Raw genomic sequence first — 19,710 nt, forward strand, 5'->3', positions numbered from 1 at the left:
TTTCATTCCTGAAATATTTCATATACTTAAGCAAATCATGGACAACTGTTAGTCAGTGTTAATTAGGATAAATTAGCTAAAATTAAATTACCTCTTTCATTTATGGTGCATGTAAAACATTCCTAAGTCTTTCAAACTGAACTTTCTTTGACAAAAATTTAAATTAATGAGAAGGTAGATAGGCAATCATTAAAGCTGAAGTCTCATGGTACATAAGCTACTTGCTAACTTTCACCATACAGGGAGGATATAATTTAGTATGACGATTTTCCATTCAGAATACTGTGGCAAAATTTGTATTTTAAAATTGGGATGTTTCTATTAATTCCCAGACACTTGTTGGGCATATTCATGTTTATCCAAGTGTCAACCAGAAAGCCAGCAGCACTGCTGAAAGCTCTTGATACATTCAGCAGTCACTGTGAAAATCTTTAACTTGTTCACCAATTAACAAAGGCTTAGTTTCTATTTTTCAATTATAGTTTGGAATAATGTCTCTGACCATTGACTATGCATTTTCTTGTTGCTGTCTTTTAAAAATGTCATTGCCAGTGCACTGTACATATTATAAAAAATAAAACAAAGGGCAGCTTGAGATGGATTTTTCTGTTAATTCATTCACAGACTTAAAAGCTCTTCAGCTCTTCCTCAGACTCAGGTCACTATTGGTCACTAATGCTGATAAAGATGTACTTTCCGACACATCATCTTTTCTAAGATTCAAAAATGATTCTCGAGTTATTTGAAGGATCTCTCTCAAGCCTTTATTTTCTTGCTATAAGAAAGCACAAAAACAAAGAAGCAGTCACCGAGGTGGCTACAAGAGTACAAACATATCTTAAGAAAAGCCAAACTTATGAAGGTATGATAAATAAAAAGCAAGTACTGTAACTGGCAGAAATGTATTAAATGATAGATGCAGCTGAAGCTGACAACTTGAATCCACGGAACACTTTTTTAAAGAGGTAGGAATCATGTATTCAATGTCTTCCACCACTGAAAAGCCTTTTTATTTATGCAGCTGTAACTGTAGACAGAACCTCAGAAACAGCCTTATTTTATAATCACAGTATAGAAAATCACATTAAGAAAATAACACCTAGATTTATATTTGTGTAAACTCAGAAAGTCTGAATAATACCCTCGGGCTAAAAGCTCTCAGTACTTTAGTAATTTGATTATTTCCATGATAGCATGGAATGCAGGGCAAGCCCTGGTTTGCTTCCCTCACTGGAATTTAACAGCAGCAGGGCTGGCTGAATAGATTGTGATATTTCTTAGAAGGAAAGTTAAGTGACCAAATCTAGCACTGGTAAACAACTTTGCCTTTTTCTTCTAGATTTGTTACTGCAAGAAATTTTTAGACATTTACAAATAACTCTCATAATTTATTCTCTACTGCTTTGTCTTTTGGTCTTACTTTCTAAGTTTCAATGGTATAAATAAAGCAGAGATCAGCAAACTATGGCCTGGCTTGAGTGAGGCCTGTTATTGTAAATTAAACTTTACTGGAACACAGTTGAGTCCAATCTTATTTTTTGTGTGTATAGCTGCTTTTTCATTACAATGCCAGAGGTGAGTAGCTACAACAGAGACTGCCTGTTTGCAAAGCTTAAAAGATTTACTCTCTGGCCTTTTACTGAAAAAGTTTGCTTACCTTTGTTATAAAGAATGAGAGAACTTTGTACACTTAGAGAAATCATTTTTGGCCCTCTATAACCAATTTCTCCACCATGATTTCAAAAGAAAGGTTTTAAAAGTATAAAGGTCTACTCTACTGATTTCAGTTATTCAACAATGACTTGTGCTTTTGCTACCACAAAATAAAGGACAGATGCGATAAAAGCTTTTATATTCCCCAGAAAAATACAAGTGGCCAAAGAATATGATTTGTGGACTGAAAACATTTCTCCCTGCATCACTGTGACCTCTAATAAAATAAAGATATTAAAAAAAATTACTAAGCTGAAGAAGTATATTCACCTAATAACAGAAGAGACACAGGATTAAAAAAAAAAAATCAATTTTCTCAATTACTGGTATAAGTTTACTATTGATCCTAGACTCTTGCATTACTATATAAATGGTCTTGCATTATACACCCATATAACCAGTATCCAGATTAGGAAAAAGAACATTACTAGTATCCCAGAAAGTGTGTGTGTATATATATACATCTACATACGTATATTATTTTTTTAAGATTTTTTGGGGACCATTTTTAAAGTCTTTATTGAATTTGTTACAATATTGCTTCTGTTTTTTTTATGTTTTGGTTCTTTTGGCCACGAGGCACGTGGGATCTTAGCTCCCTGACCAGGGATCAAACCCGCACCCCCTGCATGGAAGGTGAAGTCTTAACCACTGGACCGCCAGGGAAATCCCCAGAAAGTATATATTTTAAAGTGGGATATATTTTCTGGCATAAATCTTTGTATGGACAGTTTTCACCTACATGTGCAATTTAAAACCTACCTCAAGTTGAAATATTCGTTCCTGTTCCCTGCAACCCTGTTGCTCGTCGATTTCAATGGCTTTCCTCATTACTGCTGCCATTTCAGTTATCTGGTCAACATGTGCTTGTAATTCCTGAAAAAAAAGAGATGGAAGTTGTGAATCAGTGAAATACTTTTTAAAAATTTTTGGATCCTCCCCTTTTTATAAAATCTGCATTGCCACTTAATATGAATGTAATATCTTTACATTGCCATTTAACATAAATGTAATATATCAAACATATTTACAAGAAAGTTGACTGACCATGAATGTGCCTTTGAAGTCAGATTTCTGTTAGGACTAGGATTACGGATAAGCAGCACAGTATATCTAAACCCATAAACAGGAAAAATACTCATTTCACGTTCCTCTCACCACAAATGATCAGCAACTTTTTCTTTTCCGCACCTACATACCCCATTGACCAAAGTAATGGGAAAGATAAGCATTCAATCTCTTTTCCTCACTGAAGTCTTCATGATTTAAAAATATTTTCTGTGTTTTCCATGCCTAAAAATTCATCTCAATTCAATCCAGAACTTTTCTAGATTATAATCCTCATTGAGAGCAGAACTGTACATTGCTTATATTTGCCTACTATTTAATGTTAGGTACATAATAGATAATAAGTATTGAGTAAAATGAACAGAGTTCTTCTTTAAAGTATTGAATATTAAATGGCCTTTGCAAACTGTTCAAAATATAATTTTAGTATAAAATAGACATCCACATTTGTTTGGCACAGCAAGTAGCATAAATTTCTTCCAATCTCATTCTCTTATTCTTTTTTGCATACCTATGATGAGCCAGGCACTGTGCTAGGTGACAGGAATATGAAGCCTGTTAAGAAATGTTCCCTGATTTCAAGGAGCTTACAGTCAATGAAACAGACAGACAAAAGGTTTATAATCAACAAACATGAGAATAATACTTTTTTAAATGAACAACTTCTATAGACCATTGTTCACTAGCAATTGAGGGTCATTTTGTTATACTAAGGACAAAACTTAAATATAAAAGTTAATAGCTCCCCAAATAAACACTGTCTCTTAAATAGTTGTATATACTCTGTAAAAAGTATTTGAACAAGACCCCCCCAAAACCTACAAAACTAGTAAACTATGGAAGGAATATAATAGAGAATAGGAATATCTTTAGCAAACCGCACATTTAATATCTTCTTAACCAACAAAAATACAGATCCTTATATTATTTTAACACAATCTATAAAAAGCTAGTATGCAGGAAGAAGTCAAAATAAAAGATTACGCTGTCCAGTATGGCACTATTTAAATTTAAATTACTTGAAGTCAAATACAATTTTAAGAAATTAACAATTCAGCCCCTCAGGTCGCACTAGTCACACATCAAGTACTTAATAGCCACATGTGGCTGGTGGCTTCCATATTGAACAGCATAAAGAACATTTCCATCACTGCAGAAAGTTCTATTGGACAGCTCTGGATTAGATTATGGTAGCAAGAATGATATCAAGACAAACATCTGTCGTAGTTTAAAAACACTCTGTAGTAGTTTAAAAAAAATGATTACAATCCCTCCCACTGTAAAGGGAGCCTAATGTTTAAACACAAGTTAAGTATAGATAACTGCAGCAGCAAACTGAATAAGGGTAATGAGTAAAAATTTTGAATACCAACAGCTTTCTCAGTTTATGATTTGGTGTCTTATGGCACTGACCTAGGTTAAACGACTACAAGGAAGCAGGTAATTACTTGCCTTTAAAACGAAAGAAGACAAGAAACTACTAATTTTTTCAGGACAGTCTGTTTTAATAAAATCATCGTAAGAAAAAAACCCCAATACTTCAAACAGAAGTGTATTTTTATAGGTCTGGTTCCTGGGTGGCTCACTTATTACAATAAAATCTTCAGGGAAGTGTCATGGATCTCTTAATAGGCACAAGAAGGCAAGACCTGTGCTTTCAAAACTGTCTTAAAGGCAAGAAGTGCTAGCAACATAAACCTTGCACTGTCTTGAAATGCCTTTCAAGAAGAAAAGGCAGTTAAAACACAAAAGACACAATGGAGAGGGTATACTACTATACTCAATAACACCTAAACAAAGGCAATTTTACTGTGAACTCAAACTAAAGGACTATAACTATGGAAAATCTGAATTAAAACAGTTCATTTAATAGTTTGATTGAACAAAATTTTTAGGAAATCAGATTAAAATTATTACCAAGAAAACATCTTTGATGTCCAGCAAGAGGATGACCGTTTGGAGCTTACTAAAATTTTGCATCTATAGCTAACAAGAACAATAACATGAAAGGCTGGCCCAAAGAACCTTTAAAGCCTGCAATTATCTAACAGGCTATGTATAATACAATACACAGAGAATTGATGACAGACTTAAAGTTTCTACACTGAGTATTTTTGCAAGGCTATGAAAAGCACAGCGTTTTTAAAAGCAATTTCATTTATTTGCTGATTTAATTTGGGAGGAGAATTCAATGTAAAAGAACTTTTTAAATGGACCCCCCTTCCATCCACACCCCAAAAGCTGACTGTTTTATTTAGTGTACATTCTGATTTGCTTCCAAGTGCCTCCTCTGCAGTCCGTGTTGAGGTGCTTCAAGGATGTGTCGAGATGCATCAAGGAAGAATCCTTCGGAGCTGTTACGATGCACCATGTCAATCTGTAGTACAGAGTCATTATAATGTTAATACGGATATTATCCGTAATTTAAAAACTGAATGAGTGTTAGTTCATGCGTGTTAGCCAACTGTTTGAAATGTTTGTTTTTTTAAGATTTCCAAAAAGGTAGCAGTTCAAAAATAATGTAAAAATGAGTATTTGGATGAAAATGAGTTCTCCTCAAACTTTTTATTGGTTTTTAAATGTGTGCTCAAAAACTTCCAGGTTGAGGACAAAATTCTATGTTACACTAGTCTCAAAAGGTTCTCTTACTCCAAAATGCTGTTACGTGTAACTTTGTTTATTAGCCCTAAATGTGTTATAAAATTATTTTTGTGCTTACGCACGTCAGAGCACTAGTACCTAAACATATCTTGGAAGCTCATATTTATCACACAAGTTTCTCTGCTCACCCACTTCTGCTTGTTGACCCCAATAATTAATTCAACGCTAGATTTAGATGGATTTGCTACCTTTCCTTGCCACTGTCCCAGATTCTCCTCATGAGAACTAATCTTGCTTCCTCTAGTATTCCAGTAATAATTCAGATCTCTATTTTAGGATTCATCACATCCTACCTTATATTAGATAATCACGTTTGTGTCTGTATCTCCCAATACACTGAAAGCTTCTATGGTAGAGTAATAAACTTATTCATTCATCTTATTATTAATAATAACTAAGCCAGTGCAAGTCTGTTTGAATCAAAGTGTCTCCTTTTTGTTAATAAATATCTGTTTGAATCAAAGTGTCTCCTTTTTGGGAAAAATCAAAATCACAAACATTAATATGTATTAGTTAGAATTAATAACAAGTAACTAAACTGTCATTTCATGGAAGGCAAGAATCAGCACTTAGATGAAGAATTCAATTGAGATAATTGAAAAAGGATGATTTACAGCTATCTTAAGAAATGTTTAACTTTGCTAATTAATAAAACAGCTGTGATGAGTGGTAAAATCTAATGTGTTTTAGAAAACATTTGCTTCTGACATAGCTGCTACCACAAGAGACTAGCTAGCTTCAGTACCTTATTCTTAAGCACTAGTTTGCCAGAGCATTCTCTTTAGATCTTAAAAAATCTAAGTTGTTAAACATAAGGGCCTTTTGGAATGTCTCAAGATTATACTTATCTTACCAATAATTTTAAGTCAGTTCATATTTGTACCTTAAAAAAACCTCTTAAATTATATATTTAAAATTAAACTTTTTATAATGATCTCATTAACAACAGATACAGTTTATAGTCAAAAGATTGCCATTTAACTATCCAAGGTTTCCTTTTGGATAGGAGATGAATAACATAGCTAGATAATATTAAAGCCACATTTATTTTTACTGTTTTACTATTTGACACAAGAGCTGTCGATTACTAACTTCCTTAATATGTAGAGTTGAATTTACATATTAAAGCAATTCACTAGGTATTTAATTTTAATAGAATTAATAATTTTAAAATACCTACAAGCACCAAGACGGAAGAAATATAACATTTTAAGGAATCTAAAAAGTGTTTCAATAATAGAGAAAGATAAAAATGTTATATGAATATTTCTTAAATAATATTAGTTATAACTAATAGTTAGTTCACCATTATCCAATACAGATAATGGCCTAGTAGTCACAATCTATTCTAATATTTTTATTTCACACCAGCAGTTAAAAATCAGTTTAAAATAAAACATAAACGGAAAAGGACTATTCTACCTGTTTTCAAAACAGGTGCTAGTAAACACAGGGATCAGAATGAGTATGATGAACAGCAGGAAAAACACTAATTTCTATTAGTTCAGCTCTGTCTCTAGAAATGATATTAAGTGATATGTGATGGAGGAGGGGGTGGGGAGGCAATATATTTTATATATACATAAATACATATTTGATACATATATTTCCTCTCCCCCCCACCATGGCACTTCCATTAATAATCAGGAGTATCTATAGTCTGGATGAATTAACCTCATTCAGAAAATAGTCTTAAGAAAAACAAATCTACCTTTAGCTGTTTTCAGATTTTTTAAAAAGTTTTAAGCATTTAATTTTCATTTTTGCAAGAGATATCAATACACAAATTAAAAGAAGTATTTCTTACAAGCAGATAACCTTATAAAAATAATTTTGAATTGAACAGACTTACCTTTATTTCCCAAATAAAGTTTATTTTTTAATATATATTAAAGCTACTAGGGAAGAATGGGAGTTAGAAGAGTAAATCAAACAGAAAATGATACATAACATGAAAAAAATAAGGAGAAGAAAATGTCAAAAAGAGAAGTATTCAATATCATGTAAGTAAGATTCCTATGATTTTTTTAAAAATCTGAACACAAGTTAACCAACTGTCCTTTTCTATTTCAAATTATATTTACAGAAAGGATTACCTTGGTGTGCTGCTCTTTTAACTTCATTATTATCCCTGGATCATCTTTTTTGCTAGCCATTAGCAATCTAAACATTTGCTCTCGATACTTGCTCATTATAAGTTCCAAGGCAGACTGATGTTCTTCCAGGGATGTACGTAATTCTATCAAAAACAACAGTATATTTTATTCAAACTTGAGTTCAGGATGTACAAAGTATTCTCTTCCACATTAATCAAAAAAGCAATTTATAAAGGGGGTATTTTAAAAAGAAAATATGAGGTACAAAAATCTAGCCACATAGAAATAAAGGATACTGGGGCTTCCCTGGTGGCGCAGTGGTTGAGAGTCCACCTGCCGATGCAGGGGACACGGGTTCGTGCCCCGGTCCGGGAAGATTCCACATGCCACAGAGCGGCTGGGCCCATGAGCCATGGCTGCTGGCCTGTGCGTCCAGAGCCTGTGCTCCGCAACAGGAGAGGCCACAATAGTGAGAGGCCTGCGTACAGCAAAAAAAAAAAAAAAGAAAAAGAAAAAAAAAAAAAGAAATAAAGGATACCAAATGGAGTCCTTTATTAGTTCTCAAAATGACCATTTTAAACTCATTTTTTGAGAAATCATTTTAACAAATATTTACTGAATAGGAATTAAGTATCAGATCATGCTCTATATTAGGAATACCAAAAGGCCATAAAGCTCAGAGTCTAGTGGAGAAAACAAAACATAAATAATTAAAATACAATGTGGTAAGTGTAGAGTGGAGCTCTATCCAAATACATATAGAAAGTCTGTGAGGAAAAATTGGTGAAAGCTTCACAGTTGTATAGTATTGAGATCAACTTGCATTCCTTGAAATGAAAAATAAATGACAGGGCATTCTAAGCAGGGAGGCATGAAACTGGATGGTGTGTTTGGGAAATAGTTCAGGGTTACAAGAGCAAAGGTTTCACGGAGAAGAGAAGTATGGGAAGAATACAAAAAAGAAGGCTTGGAGTCGACTTTGAAGGACGATGGATAAGAAAATAGTACACAGTGAAGGTTCTCAAGCAAAAGAATAACATAATCAGATATATTTTTGAAAAATCAATCTGATGCCTGTGTTGAAGATGGACTGGAGGGAAAAGACACTGAAATCAGGGAGACCAATGAGGACAGTTCAGGCAAGAGACTATGAACACCTAAGTTGTGGGCCAAAGTGGTGGGACTGCCGAGAATGAAACGGAGTTATTTCATAGGTAATGACAATGGTGCAAACTGGATACTGAGGGTGAGAGTCTTAAGATCCAAGTAAGGTAGACATTCATATGTAGGACAGGATAAAGAGCAATAAATATCCTCTCTATCTGGGGAGCTACCTTGATCACACGCCTCTTAATCACCACATCAGAGCCTTTTGCCCTCAGCTGTCTGTGGTTCTGCTTCTGCATGGGCTCCAACTAACTTCACATAGGAGCAATCTGACTTCAGACTTCTGCCTGGCTTCCGGCTAGCACCGTGCACCTCTGTCTTCCACCCCTGAGTCACATAGCACAAATGAAATTGCCTTTCATAGCTAAGCTAAAAACGTTTTATTACTCAGTACCGAGAGTACTGGCTGACACAAGGGAGGAGATGTAGAGTGTCAGGTCCATTAAAAATATGCTATCTTAATCCTCATCCAAATCTGAGACGAGGATATTATCCATTCCATCATGCAGATGGAGAAACTGAGACTCTGCAAAGGATAAAATGTTTCTCCAATTTAATAAAATTCAACTGTAAAAAGAGTGACGTGTGACCCAGCAGAAACAAAAAATAGATGTGTGATAGCAGCAAGAATGGAGAAGAAATGAAGATGGAGTGAGTCAGGAAATGTGTAGGTATTGCTGCTAGTCCGTGGGTGCCTCAACAGTCCTTGTTGTTTCCTTCCACATTCCTGAAATAGTGCCTTTGCTGCCTTTTCCTCAAAGTTCCAGCTAAGCATGCTGTTTCCTAGTGGAACCCTAAATAATACAGCAGCCATGTGGTTGGCAGGGTCTTGGAGCTCGGTCCTGGTGTCAGGTGGGAGAGCTGAGTTCAGCTGGGAGAGCTGAGTTCAGGACACTGGACCACCAGAGACCTCCCAGCCACACATAATGTCAATTGGTGAGAGCTCTCCCAGAGATCTCCAAACTCAACGCTAAGACCCAGCTCCACCCAACAGCCAGCAAGCTCCAGTGCTGCACGCCCCATGCCAAACGACTACCAAGACAGGAACACAGCCCCACCATTAGCAGAGAGGCTGCCTAAAATCATACTAAGTTCACAGAAATCCCAAAACACACCACCGGACGTGCCCCTGCCCACCAGAAAGATAAGATCCAGCCCCACCCACCAGAACACAGGAACCAGTCCCCTCCACCAGGAAGCCTACATAACCACTGAACCAGCCTCACCCACAGGGGGCAGACACCAGAAACTACGGGAACTATGAACTTGCAGCCTGCAAAAAGGAGACCCCAAAGTTAAACAAAATGAGAAGACAGAGAAATATGCAGCAGAAGAAGGAACAAGGTAAAAACCCACCAGACCAAACAAATGAAGAGGAACTAGGCAGTCTACCTGAAAAAGAATTCAGAGTTATGATAGTAAACATGATCCAAAATCTTGGAAACAGAATGGAGAAAATACAAGAAACATTTAACAAGGACTAGAAGAACTAAAGAGCAAACAAACAATGATGAACAAAACAATAAATGAAATTAAAAATTCTCTAGAAGGAATCAATAGCAGAATAACTAAGACAGGAGAACGGATAAGTGACCTGGAAAATAAAACAGTGGAAATAACTACGGCAGAGCAGAATAAAGAAAAAAGAATGAAAAGAATTGAGGACAATCTCAGAGACCTCTCTGAGACAACATTAAACACACCAACATTCAAATTATAGGGGTCCCAGAAGCAAAAGAGAAAAAGAAAGGGTCTGAGAAAAGATTTGAAGAGACTATAGCTGAAAACTTTCCTAACATAGGAAAGGAAATACTCAATCAAGACCAGGAAGTGCAGAGAGTCCCATACAGGATAAATCCAAGAAGAAACACGCCAAGACACATATCAATCAAACTATCAAAAATTAAATACAAAGAAAAAATATTAAAAGCAACAAGGGAAAAGCAACAAATAACATACAAGGGAATCCCCATAAGGTTAACAGCTGATCCTTCAGCAGAAACCCTGCAAGCCAGAAGGGAGTGGTAGGACATATTTAAACTGATGAAAGGGAAAAACCTACAATCAAGATTACTCTACCCGGCAAGGATCTCATTCAGATTCGAAGGAGAACTTAAAACCTTTACAGACAAGCAAAAGCTAAGAGAATTCAGCACCACCAAACCAGCTTTACAACAAATGCTAAAGGAACTTCTCTAGGCAGGAAACACAAGAGAAGGAAAAGACCTCCAATAAAAAACCCAAAACAATTAAGAAAACGGGATTAGGAACATACATATCGATAATTACCTTAAATGTAAAAGGATTAAATGCTCCAACCAAAAGACATACACTGGCTGAATGTATACAAAAACAAGACCCATATATATGCTGTCTACAAGAGACCCACTTCAGACCTAGAGACACATACAGACCGAAAGTGAGGGGATGGAAAAAGATATTCCATGCAAATGGAAATCAAAAGAAAGCTGGAGTAGCAATTCTCATATCAGACAAAATAGACTTTAAAATAAAGACTATTACAAGAGCCAAAGAAGGACACCACATAATGATCAAGGGATCAATCCAAGAAAAAGATGTAACAACTGTAAATATTTATGCACCCAACATAGGAGCACCTCAATACATCAGGCAAATGCTAACAGCCATAAAAGGGGAAATCGACAGTAACACAATAATAGTAGGGGACTTTAACACCCCACTTTAACCAATGCACAGATAATCCAAAATGAAAATAAATAAGGAAACACAAGCTTTAAATGACACATTAAACAAGATGGACTTAATTGATATTTATAGGACATTCCATCCAAAAACAACAGAATACATGTTCTTCTCAAGTGTTCATGGAACATTCTCCAGTACAGACCATATCTAGGGTCACAAATGAAGCCTTGGTAAATTTAAGAAAACTGAAGTCATATCAAGTATCTTTTCTGACCATAACACTATGAGACTACATATTGATTACAGGAAAAAAACTGTAAAAAATACAAACACATGGGGGCCAAACAATACACTATAAATAACCAAGAGATCCCTAAAGAAATCAAAGAGGAAATTAAAAATTACCTAGAAACAAATGACAATGAAAATACGATGACCAGAAACCTATGGGATGCAGCAGAAGCAGTTCTAAGTGGGGAGTTGGCAGCAATACAATCCTACCTCAAGAAACAAGAAACATCTCAGATAAACAACCTAACCTTACAACAAAAGCAATTAGAGAAAGAAGAACAAGAAAACGCCCAAAGTTGGCAGAAGGAGAGAAATCATACAGATCATATCAGAAATAAATGAAAAAGAAATGAAGGAAACAATAGGAAGATCAATATAACTAAAAGCTGGTTTGTAAAGAAGATAAATAAAATTGATAAACCATTAGCCAGACTCATCAAGAAAAAAAGGGAGAAAAATCAACAAAATTAGAAATGAAAACGGAGAAGTAACAACTGACACTGCAGAAATACAAAGGATCATGAGAGATTACTACAAGCAACTCTATGCCAATAAAATGGACAACCTGGAAGAAATGGACAAATGCTTAAAAAAGCACAACCTTCCGAGACTGAACCAGGAAGAAATAGAAAATATAAACAGACCGATCACAAGCACTGAAATTGAAACTCTGATTAAAAATCTTCCAACAAACAAAAGCCCAGGACCAGATGGCTTCACAGGCGAATTCTATCCAACATTTAGAGAAGAGCTAACACCCATCCTTCTCAAACTCTTCCAAAATATAGCAGAGGAAGGAACACTCCTAAACTCATTCTACAAAGCCAGCATCACCCTAATACCAAAACCAGACAAAGATGTCACAAAAAAAACTATAGGCCAATATCACTGATGAACATAGATGCAAAAGTCCTCAACAAATACTAGCAAACAGAATCCAACAGCATATTAAAAGGATCATACACCATGATCAAGTGGGGTTTATCCCAGGAATGTAAGATTCTTCAATATACTCAAATCTATGTGATATACCATATTAACAAATTGAAGGCAAAAAACCATATGATCATCTCAATAGATGCAGAAAAAGCTTTTGACAAAATTCAACACCCATTTATGAAAAAAACTCTCCAGAAAGTAGGCATAGAGGGAACCTACCTCAACATAATAAAGGCCATATATGACAACCCCACAGCCAATATCGTTCTCAGTGGTGGAAACTGAAACCATTTCCACTAAGATCAGGAACAAGACAAGGTTGCTCACTCTCACCACTATTATTCAACATAGTTTTACAAGTTTTAGCCACAGCAATCAGACAAGAAAAAGGAATCCAAATCAGAAAAGAAGTAAAACTGTCACAGTTTGCAGATGACATGACATTATACAGAGAGAATCCTAAAGATGCTACCAGAAAACTACTAGAGCTAATCAATGAATGTGATAAAGTAGCAGGATACAAAATTAATGCACAGAAATCTCTTACATTCCTATACACTAATGATGAAAAATCTGAAACAGAAATTAAAGAAACACTCCCATTCACCACTGCAACAAAAAGAATAAAATACCTAGGACTAAACCTACCTAAGGAGACAAAAGACCTGTATGCAGAAAACTATAAGACACTGATGAAAGAAATTAAAGACGATACAGATGGAAAGATATACCATGTTCCTGGATTGGAAGAATCAACATTGTGAAAATGACCAAACTACCCAAAGCTATCTACAGATTCAAAGCAATCCCTACCAAACTACCAAAGGCATTTTTCACAGAACTAGAACAAAAAATTTCACAATTTGTATGGAAACTCAAAAGACCCCGAATAGCCAAAGCAATCTTGAGAAAGAAAAATGGAGCTGGAGCAGTCAGGCTCCTGGACTTCAGACTATACTACAAAGCTACAGTAATGAAGACAGTATGGTACTGGCACAAAAAGAGAAATATAGATCAATGGAACAGGATAGAAAGCCAAGAGGTAAACCCACGCACATATGGTCACCTTATCTTTGATAAAGGAGGCAAGAATATACAATGGTGAAAAGACAGTCTCTTCAATAAGTGGTGCTGGGATAACTGGACAGCTACATGTAAAAGAATGAAATTAGAACACTCCCTAACACCATACACAAAAATAAACTCAAAATGGATTAAAGACCTAAATGTAAGGCCAGACACTCTAAAACTCTTAGAGGAAAACACAGGCTGAACATTCTATGACATAAATCACAGCAAGATCCTTTTTGACCCACCTCCTAGAGAAATGGAAATAAAAACAAAAATAAACAAATGGGACCTAATGAAACTTCAAAGCTTTTGCACAGCAAAGGAAACCATAAACAAGATGAAAAGACAACCCTCAGAATGGGAGAAAATATTTGCAAATGAAGCAACTGACAAAGGATTAATCTCCAAAATGTACAAGCAGTTCACGCAGCTCAATATTAAAAAAATAAACAACCCAATCCAAAAATGGGCAGAAGACCTAAATAGGCATTTCTCCAAAGAATATATACAGATTGCCAACAAACACATGAAAGGATGCTATCACCTCACACCAGTCAGAATGGCCATCGTCAAAAAATCTACAAACAATAAATGCTGGAGAGGGTTTGGAGAAAAGGAACCCTCTTGCACTGTTGGTGGGAATGTAAATTGATACAGCCACTATGGAGAACAGTATGGAGGTTCCTTAAAAAACTAAAAATAGAACTACCATATGACCCAGCAATCCCACTACTAGGCATATACCCAGAGAAAACCATAATTCAAAAAGACACATGCACCCCAATGTTCACTGCAGCAGTGTTTACAATAGCCATACAATGGAAGCAGCCTAGATGTCTATCAACAGATGAATGGATAAAGAAGATGTGGCACATATATACAATGCAATATTACTCAGCCATAAAAAGAAACGATCCTGAGCTATTTGTAGTGAGGTGGATGGACCTAGAGTCTGTCATACAGAGTGAAGTAAGTCAGAAAGAGAAAAACAAATACCGTATCCTAACAGATATGTATGGAATCTAAAAAAAAAAAAAAAAAAATGGTTCCAACTAACCTAGGGGCAGGACAGGAATAAAGACGCAGACGTAGAGGATGGACTTGAGGACATGAGGAGGGGGAAGGGTAAGCTGGGATGAAGTGAGAGAGTGGCAATGACATATATACACTACCAAAAGCAAAACAGATAGCTAGTAGGAAGCAGCTGCATAGCAGAGGGAGATGAGCTCAGTGCTTTGTGACCACCTAGAGGGGTAGGATAGGGAGGATGGGAGTGAGATGCAAGAGGGAGGGGATATGGGGTTATACGTATATGTATAGCTGATTCACTGTTATACAGCAGAAACTAACACAACATTGCAAAGCAATTTTACTCCAATGAAGATGTTTTAAAAAAAAGAGCAATAACTACGATTTAGGCATAATGGACTAGAAATGTCAAAAAGTAACTTTAACTGGCTATTTTCCCATTTTATTTAATTAATTAATTTATTGACCATGCCACACAGCTTGTGGAATCTTAGTTCCCCAAGCAGGTACTGAACCCGGGCCCATGGCAGTGAAAGTGCAGAGTCATAACTGCCGGACCACCAGGGAATTCCCTTTTTTCCCATTTTAAAAAATAGTAATTGGTCCCAAGTTGATAGTACAGTTGCAGATTAAAGTTCTCTTTTGATTTGCTATACACAGTGATAATATAGCTTGCCTTTGTTCTCTTGTTGCAATTCTCTGATTTGTCTGTTTTCTTGCTGGATACCCATAACTAATGTGGACCGTGGCCGATGTCTTGCAACTTCATTAAGTTCTTGAATTTCTTCTTGATACTAATGAAAAGATTTTTATTAAAATGTAAGAGAAAATATTTGAAAATATGTATCCGATACACACACACACACATATATGTATATTTGATAAAGAACCCTTACAACTCAACAATAAAAGGAAAAATAACTCAATTTAAAAATGGGCAAACAAGTAAGTTCTGAGGATGTAATGTACATCATGGTGTCTAGAGTTAACAATATTGTATTATATACTTGCAAGTTGCCAAGAGAATACATCTTAAATGTATACACACACACACGAACGGTAATTATGTGAGGTGATGGAGGTATTAACTAACCTCATTGTGGTACGTAATCTTTTCACAAAATATACATATATCAATATATACTGTACACCTTAAAGTTACACAATGTTGTATGTCAAGTATATCTCAGTAAAGCTGGAAAAAAATAGGTAAAGGATTTGAAGAGACATTTCTCTAAAGAAAATAAACACATGAAAGATGCTTAACATCATTAGTCATTCAGGAAATACAATTCAGTGTAACAAGGAGATACCACTTCACAACGACTAGGATGAGCTTAATCAAAAAGCAAGTAATAGCAAGTGTTGGAGAGGATGTGGAGAAATCACTCCCATATACTGTTCATGGGAATGTAAAATGATATGCCTGCTCTGGAAAACAGTCAGGCAGATGCTCTAAAAGTTAAATATAGATTTTTAAGACCCATCCATTCTAATTGAACTAGGTATATACCCAAGAAAATTGAAAACATATGTCCACATAGAAACTTACAAACAACTATTCATAGCAGTATTATACATAATAGCCAAAAAATAGAAACAATCCAAATGTCCATCAACCAATGAACAGATAAACACAATGTGCTGTATCCTTACAATGAATATTATTTAGCAATAAAAAGGAAGCAGGTACTGATACATGCTACAACATCGATGAAACCTGAAAACATTACGTTAAAAAAAGTCACAGAGAGCCACATATTGTATGATTCCATTCATATGAAATGTCTAAAAGAGGCAAATCCGTAGAGACAGACAGATTTGTAGTTTCCAGCGGCCAGGGAAAGGGGGACCTAGGGAGTAGCTACTAATGGATATGGGCTTTTGGGGTAATGAAGTGTTCTCAAACTAGATAGTAATTATGGTTGCACAGCATGTGAATATACTAAAATCCAAGGACCTGCACTCTTCAAAAGGGTAAACTTTATGGTATGGTTCTTAACTCTGGTTGTCAACCCCCCTTTTTCACAACTCAATACCAGATATATATGTTCACTGGAATGCATGAATCAAGGTAGACAGGGATGTATGTAATGTGTTTAGGGCAACAGAGTTGCAAAACAAAATAAGTAAACTTCCTTCACTATTTTCAGCAGCTTTGTTAAAAGCAGTAACCCTGGGTTGCTTCCTTTTACAAAAGGGATGATGCATTTCTAGAGTGTAAGCTATGAATATATATTTTCCTCCAGTGATTTCCATCATAATATCAGAGATTTTATAATTCTCTTAGAGTTGAAACTCTTTATCAAAAGAGGGCTTAAAATAGTAGCTCACTGGAAAGTTCTTATATACAACAGTAAGGATAACAAGAAGTGAAGCCCTTTTTATTTCTTCTTTAACTGGCAGCATTAAATGAAAAATAAGGTAGGAAGTACAAATGCAGTAACTGCAAAAGGTGGAAACCAGATATTGCTTTGCATCATTTTCAAAAACTATTTTATTGTTAAATAGTGTCACCTAAATACTCTTATAAAGAAAAATATTTCTACATTATAAAAATAGGAGACAGAGCAAAATATGTGTCAATTATATAGTGAAAGATATTATCTGGTCTTTGTCAAATGTATCTAGACCTAAAAAATTCATATATTTTCCAAACTCAAATGTGCATCACTGTCAGGAAAGTGATCAAGTCTATATGTTTTAGAATATATACATATATACATGCCAGTCGAACTTGACAAAATTACATTTCAGTCTAAAGTAAACTGAAACACACCAGTCAAGCTACTTTTAAATTTTAGAGAACATTAAAAAATAATAAAATACTAATTAAGCAGAAGTTTACAATTCAAGCAACACATAAATATCAATGACTGCTTCTTTAAAATGGAATCAGCAAGGAAAAACATCAAACCTGCTTCATAGCTTCTACTCGCTTGTTGAGAGCTGTGGTTTGCTCAATCAGAGATTCTGCTGCATCGTCGTGATCTCTCAGTCTTTCAACAAGGGCTTTAGCATCAGCAAGTGCCTTCTCAATTGTGCAACTCATTTCTAAAGGAATATGTATAATTAAAAATGAAAATCAAGATTCAAAACAAAGCTGGCATAGCATCTTATTTTAGTTTCACGTTAACACAGATATGCTTAAGCTACATTTGTTACTGGATTGCTCACTGTCTCGGAAGAAAAAACATCTAAGAACACCTGTGGTTTTTTTTTGTTTTTTTTTTTTGCGGTATGCGGGCCTCTCACAGCTGTGGCCTCTCTCGTTGCGAAGCACAGGCTCCGGACGCGCAGGCCCAGCGGCCATGGCTCACGGGCCCAACCACTCCGCGGCATGTGGGATCCTCCCGGACCGGGGCACGAACACGTGTTCCCTGCATCGGCAGGCGGACTCTCAACCACTGCGCCACCAGGGAAGCCCCCACCTGTGGTTTTGATTCTGTTAAGGTAGAACAAACTCAAAAGTGAATTTATAATATTCAAAAAATACAATGCGTATAAATATATATAATTATATAATTACATATATATATATATATATATACACACACACACATATGTGTGTGTGCGATCATACATGTATGATTTGCAGACATAATCAGAATGTATTTAAAACACCCTGAATTTATAGTGGGGAAAAAAAGTACACATCCAATGGATATATTTTATGTTATATAGAAATTGTGCTCTTCATAAGGGCAAACCCTATCAAGTCATTTGTCATTTGTGAAAAAGGTCACTTTATTAGTCTTTATTCTGCAGTCAATGACTGTCAGGTCTCTGACCATAGACCCTTCCTAGCCTCTGCTTGGTCAGGTGACCTGAGACACCATTCACAAATGCACACTACTGACCAGCCAAAGTGGCCTCTCTGTGTCATGCTATGCTCAAGTGTCAACCTCCTTCTGGAGGAACTTTGGCTTCTTATATAAAATTGCATTATAATCCTAACTCTTGCACCTTCCTTAGTGAATGGCAAAGAAGGTTGTAACTTAGAACAACACTGGCCATTGTGGGAAACTTCTGAGGTGTTAAAATCAATAATTAATATACATAAAAGGAACTCAAAAAATTAGGAGGCAAAAAATGAAGCAGCCAATAGTTATTGTAGTTTCTTCAACTGGTATGCTGAGACCTCAAAACAAAATTTTAATCTTAAAATAATGTCTCTCAAAAACTTTAACTTTCTGAAACATCATTCTTCAATTTTTCTCTTTCTACTAAGTGTCACCTTACTTTCTATATAAGCTACCCTTTCTTCAAGATTTTCTCAAAAAATAAAATTACACTGTAAAATTACTAGGCCAGAAGCCAGGTCTATAGATATTAAATTAAAACTCAGGTACAGAACCAAGTTAAGGGCTATAATGAAGGATTTTCATCAAGTTTAGGAAGACAGAAATCTGCTACAGAATGTAGGACAGTTAGATCCTACTGCACTGGACTATAGTTCAGTTAATTATTAGCCCCTCAGATAGAGAAAAATGCAGTAAGTACAAAAGAGATTTAAATAACCCAACTACATAACATTTTAAAAGAAGGAAAGAAAACACAGCAGGCCATTTTAGCAGGCTTTCATTTAAGGTTATATAGCAAAGATTCAAAATTGTAAACTAAATAAAGATGAAAAAATGTTCAACAGTATTCTTGGTTGTACCCAACAGCTGAAGCAAAGGGTATACTGTCCTGTTATTATAACAGGTTTAAAGCTGAATAAAAAGATTTTATCAAAATAAATTAAAATGTAAAACTGCCAATCTAGAAAATATTCATGACTAGACATTTCCAGAGAGCTTTAAGAATTAAGCTGGAAACTAATACAATTTCTGTCTCTCTAGATAAAACAAGCAAAAGATTTGTCCTCTAATATCTAGGAGATTTAGATAAGCGTACTTCAAAATACAAGCAAAAGGGCAATTAAAGGAACCAATGGCTCGTACTGGCTAAAACACAAAAGGACAGCCATTCAAAATCTATCTAAGATGCTGCTCCAAGGGAGACA

General features: G+C 35.5%; 1 protein-coding gene across 2 annotated transcripts; it reads right to left on the reverse strand.

The window, feature by feature from the left end:
* Positions 1 to 637: 637 nt before the first annotated feature.
* FGFR1OP2 (FGFR1 oncogene partner 2) lies at positions 638 to 17,754 on the reverse strand. Of its 2 annotated transcripts, XM_065887654.1 has the most exons (6): positions 17,620 to 17,754; positions 15,379 to 15,496; positions 7,539 to 7,681; positions 5,045 to 5,158; positions 2,476 to 2,589; positions 638 to 775 (listed from the first exon to the last, which is right to left on the reverse strand). In XM_065887654.1, the coding sequence occupies exons 1-6, from the start codon at positions 17,752 to 17,754 to the stop codon at positions 638 to 640; spliced, it is 762 nt and encodes a 253-aa protein (XP_065743726.1). The 2 variants fall into 2 exon arrangements, with proteins under 2 accessions (XP_065743726.1, XP_065743727.1); XM_065887655.1 differs by lacking the exon at positions 5,045 to 5,158.
* Between the last annotated feature and the right edge of the window lie 1,956 nt (positions 17,755 to 19,710).

This window comes from Phocoena phocoena, chromosome 11 (assembly GCF_963924675.1).
Source record: "Phocoena phocoena chromosome 11, mPhoPho1.1, whole genome shotgun sequence".
NCBI lineage: Eukaryota > Metazoa > Chordata > Mammalia > Artiodactyla > Phocoenidae > Phocoena > Phocoena phocoena.

What these genes read in the sequence shown, in the direction of transcription:
- FGFR1OP2 (XM_065887654.1), bottom strand. Translation starts at nt 17,754, where the DNA reads ATGAGTTGCACAATTGAGAAGGCACTTGCTGATGCTAAAGCCCTTGTT. An exon ending in GAGTAGAAGCTATGAAGCAG is followed by an intron (nt 15,497 to 17,619) that starts GTTTGATGTTTT and finishes TCTTTTCATTAG; the next exon opens with TATCAAGAAGAAATTCAAGA. An exon ending in TAAAAGAGCAGCACACCAAG is followed by an intron (nt 5,159 to 7,538) that starts GTAATCCTTTCT and finishes TCTGTACTACAG; the next exon opens with ATTGACATGGTGCATCGTAA.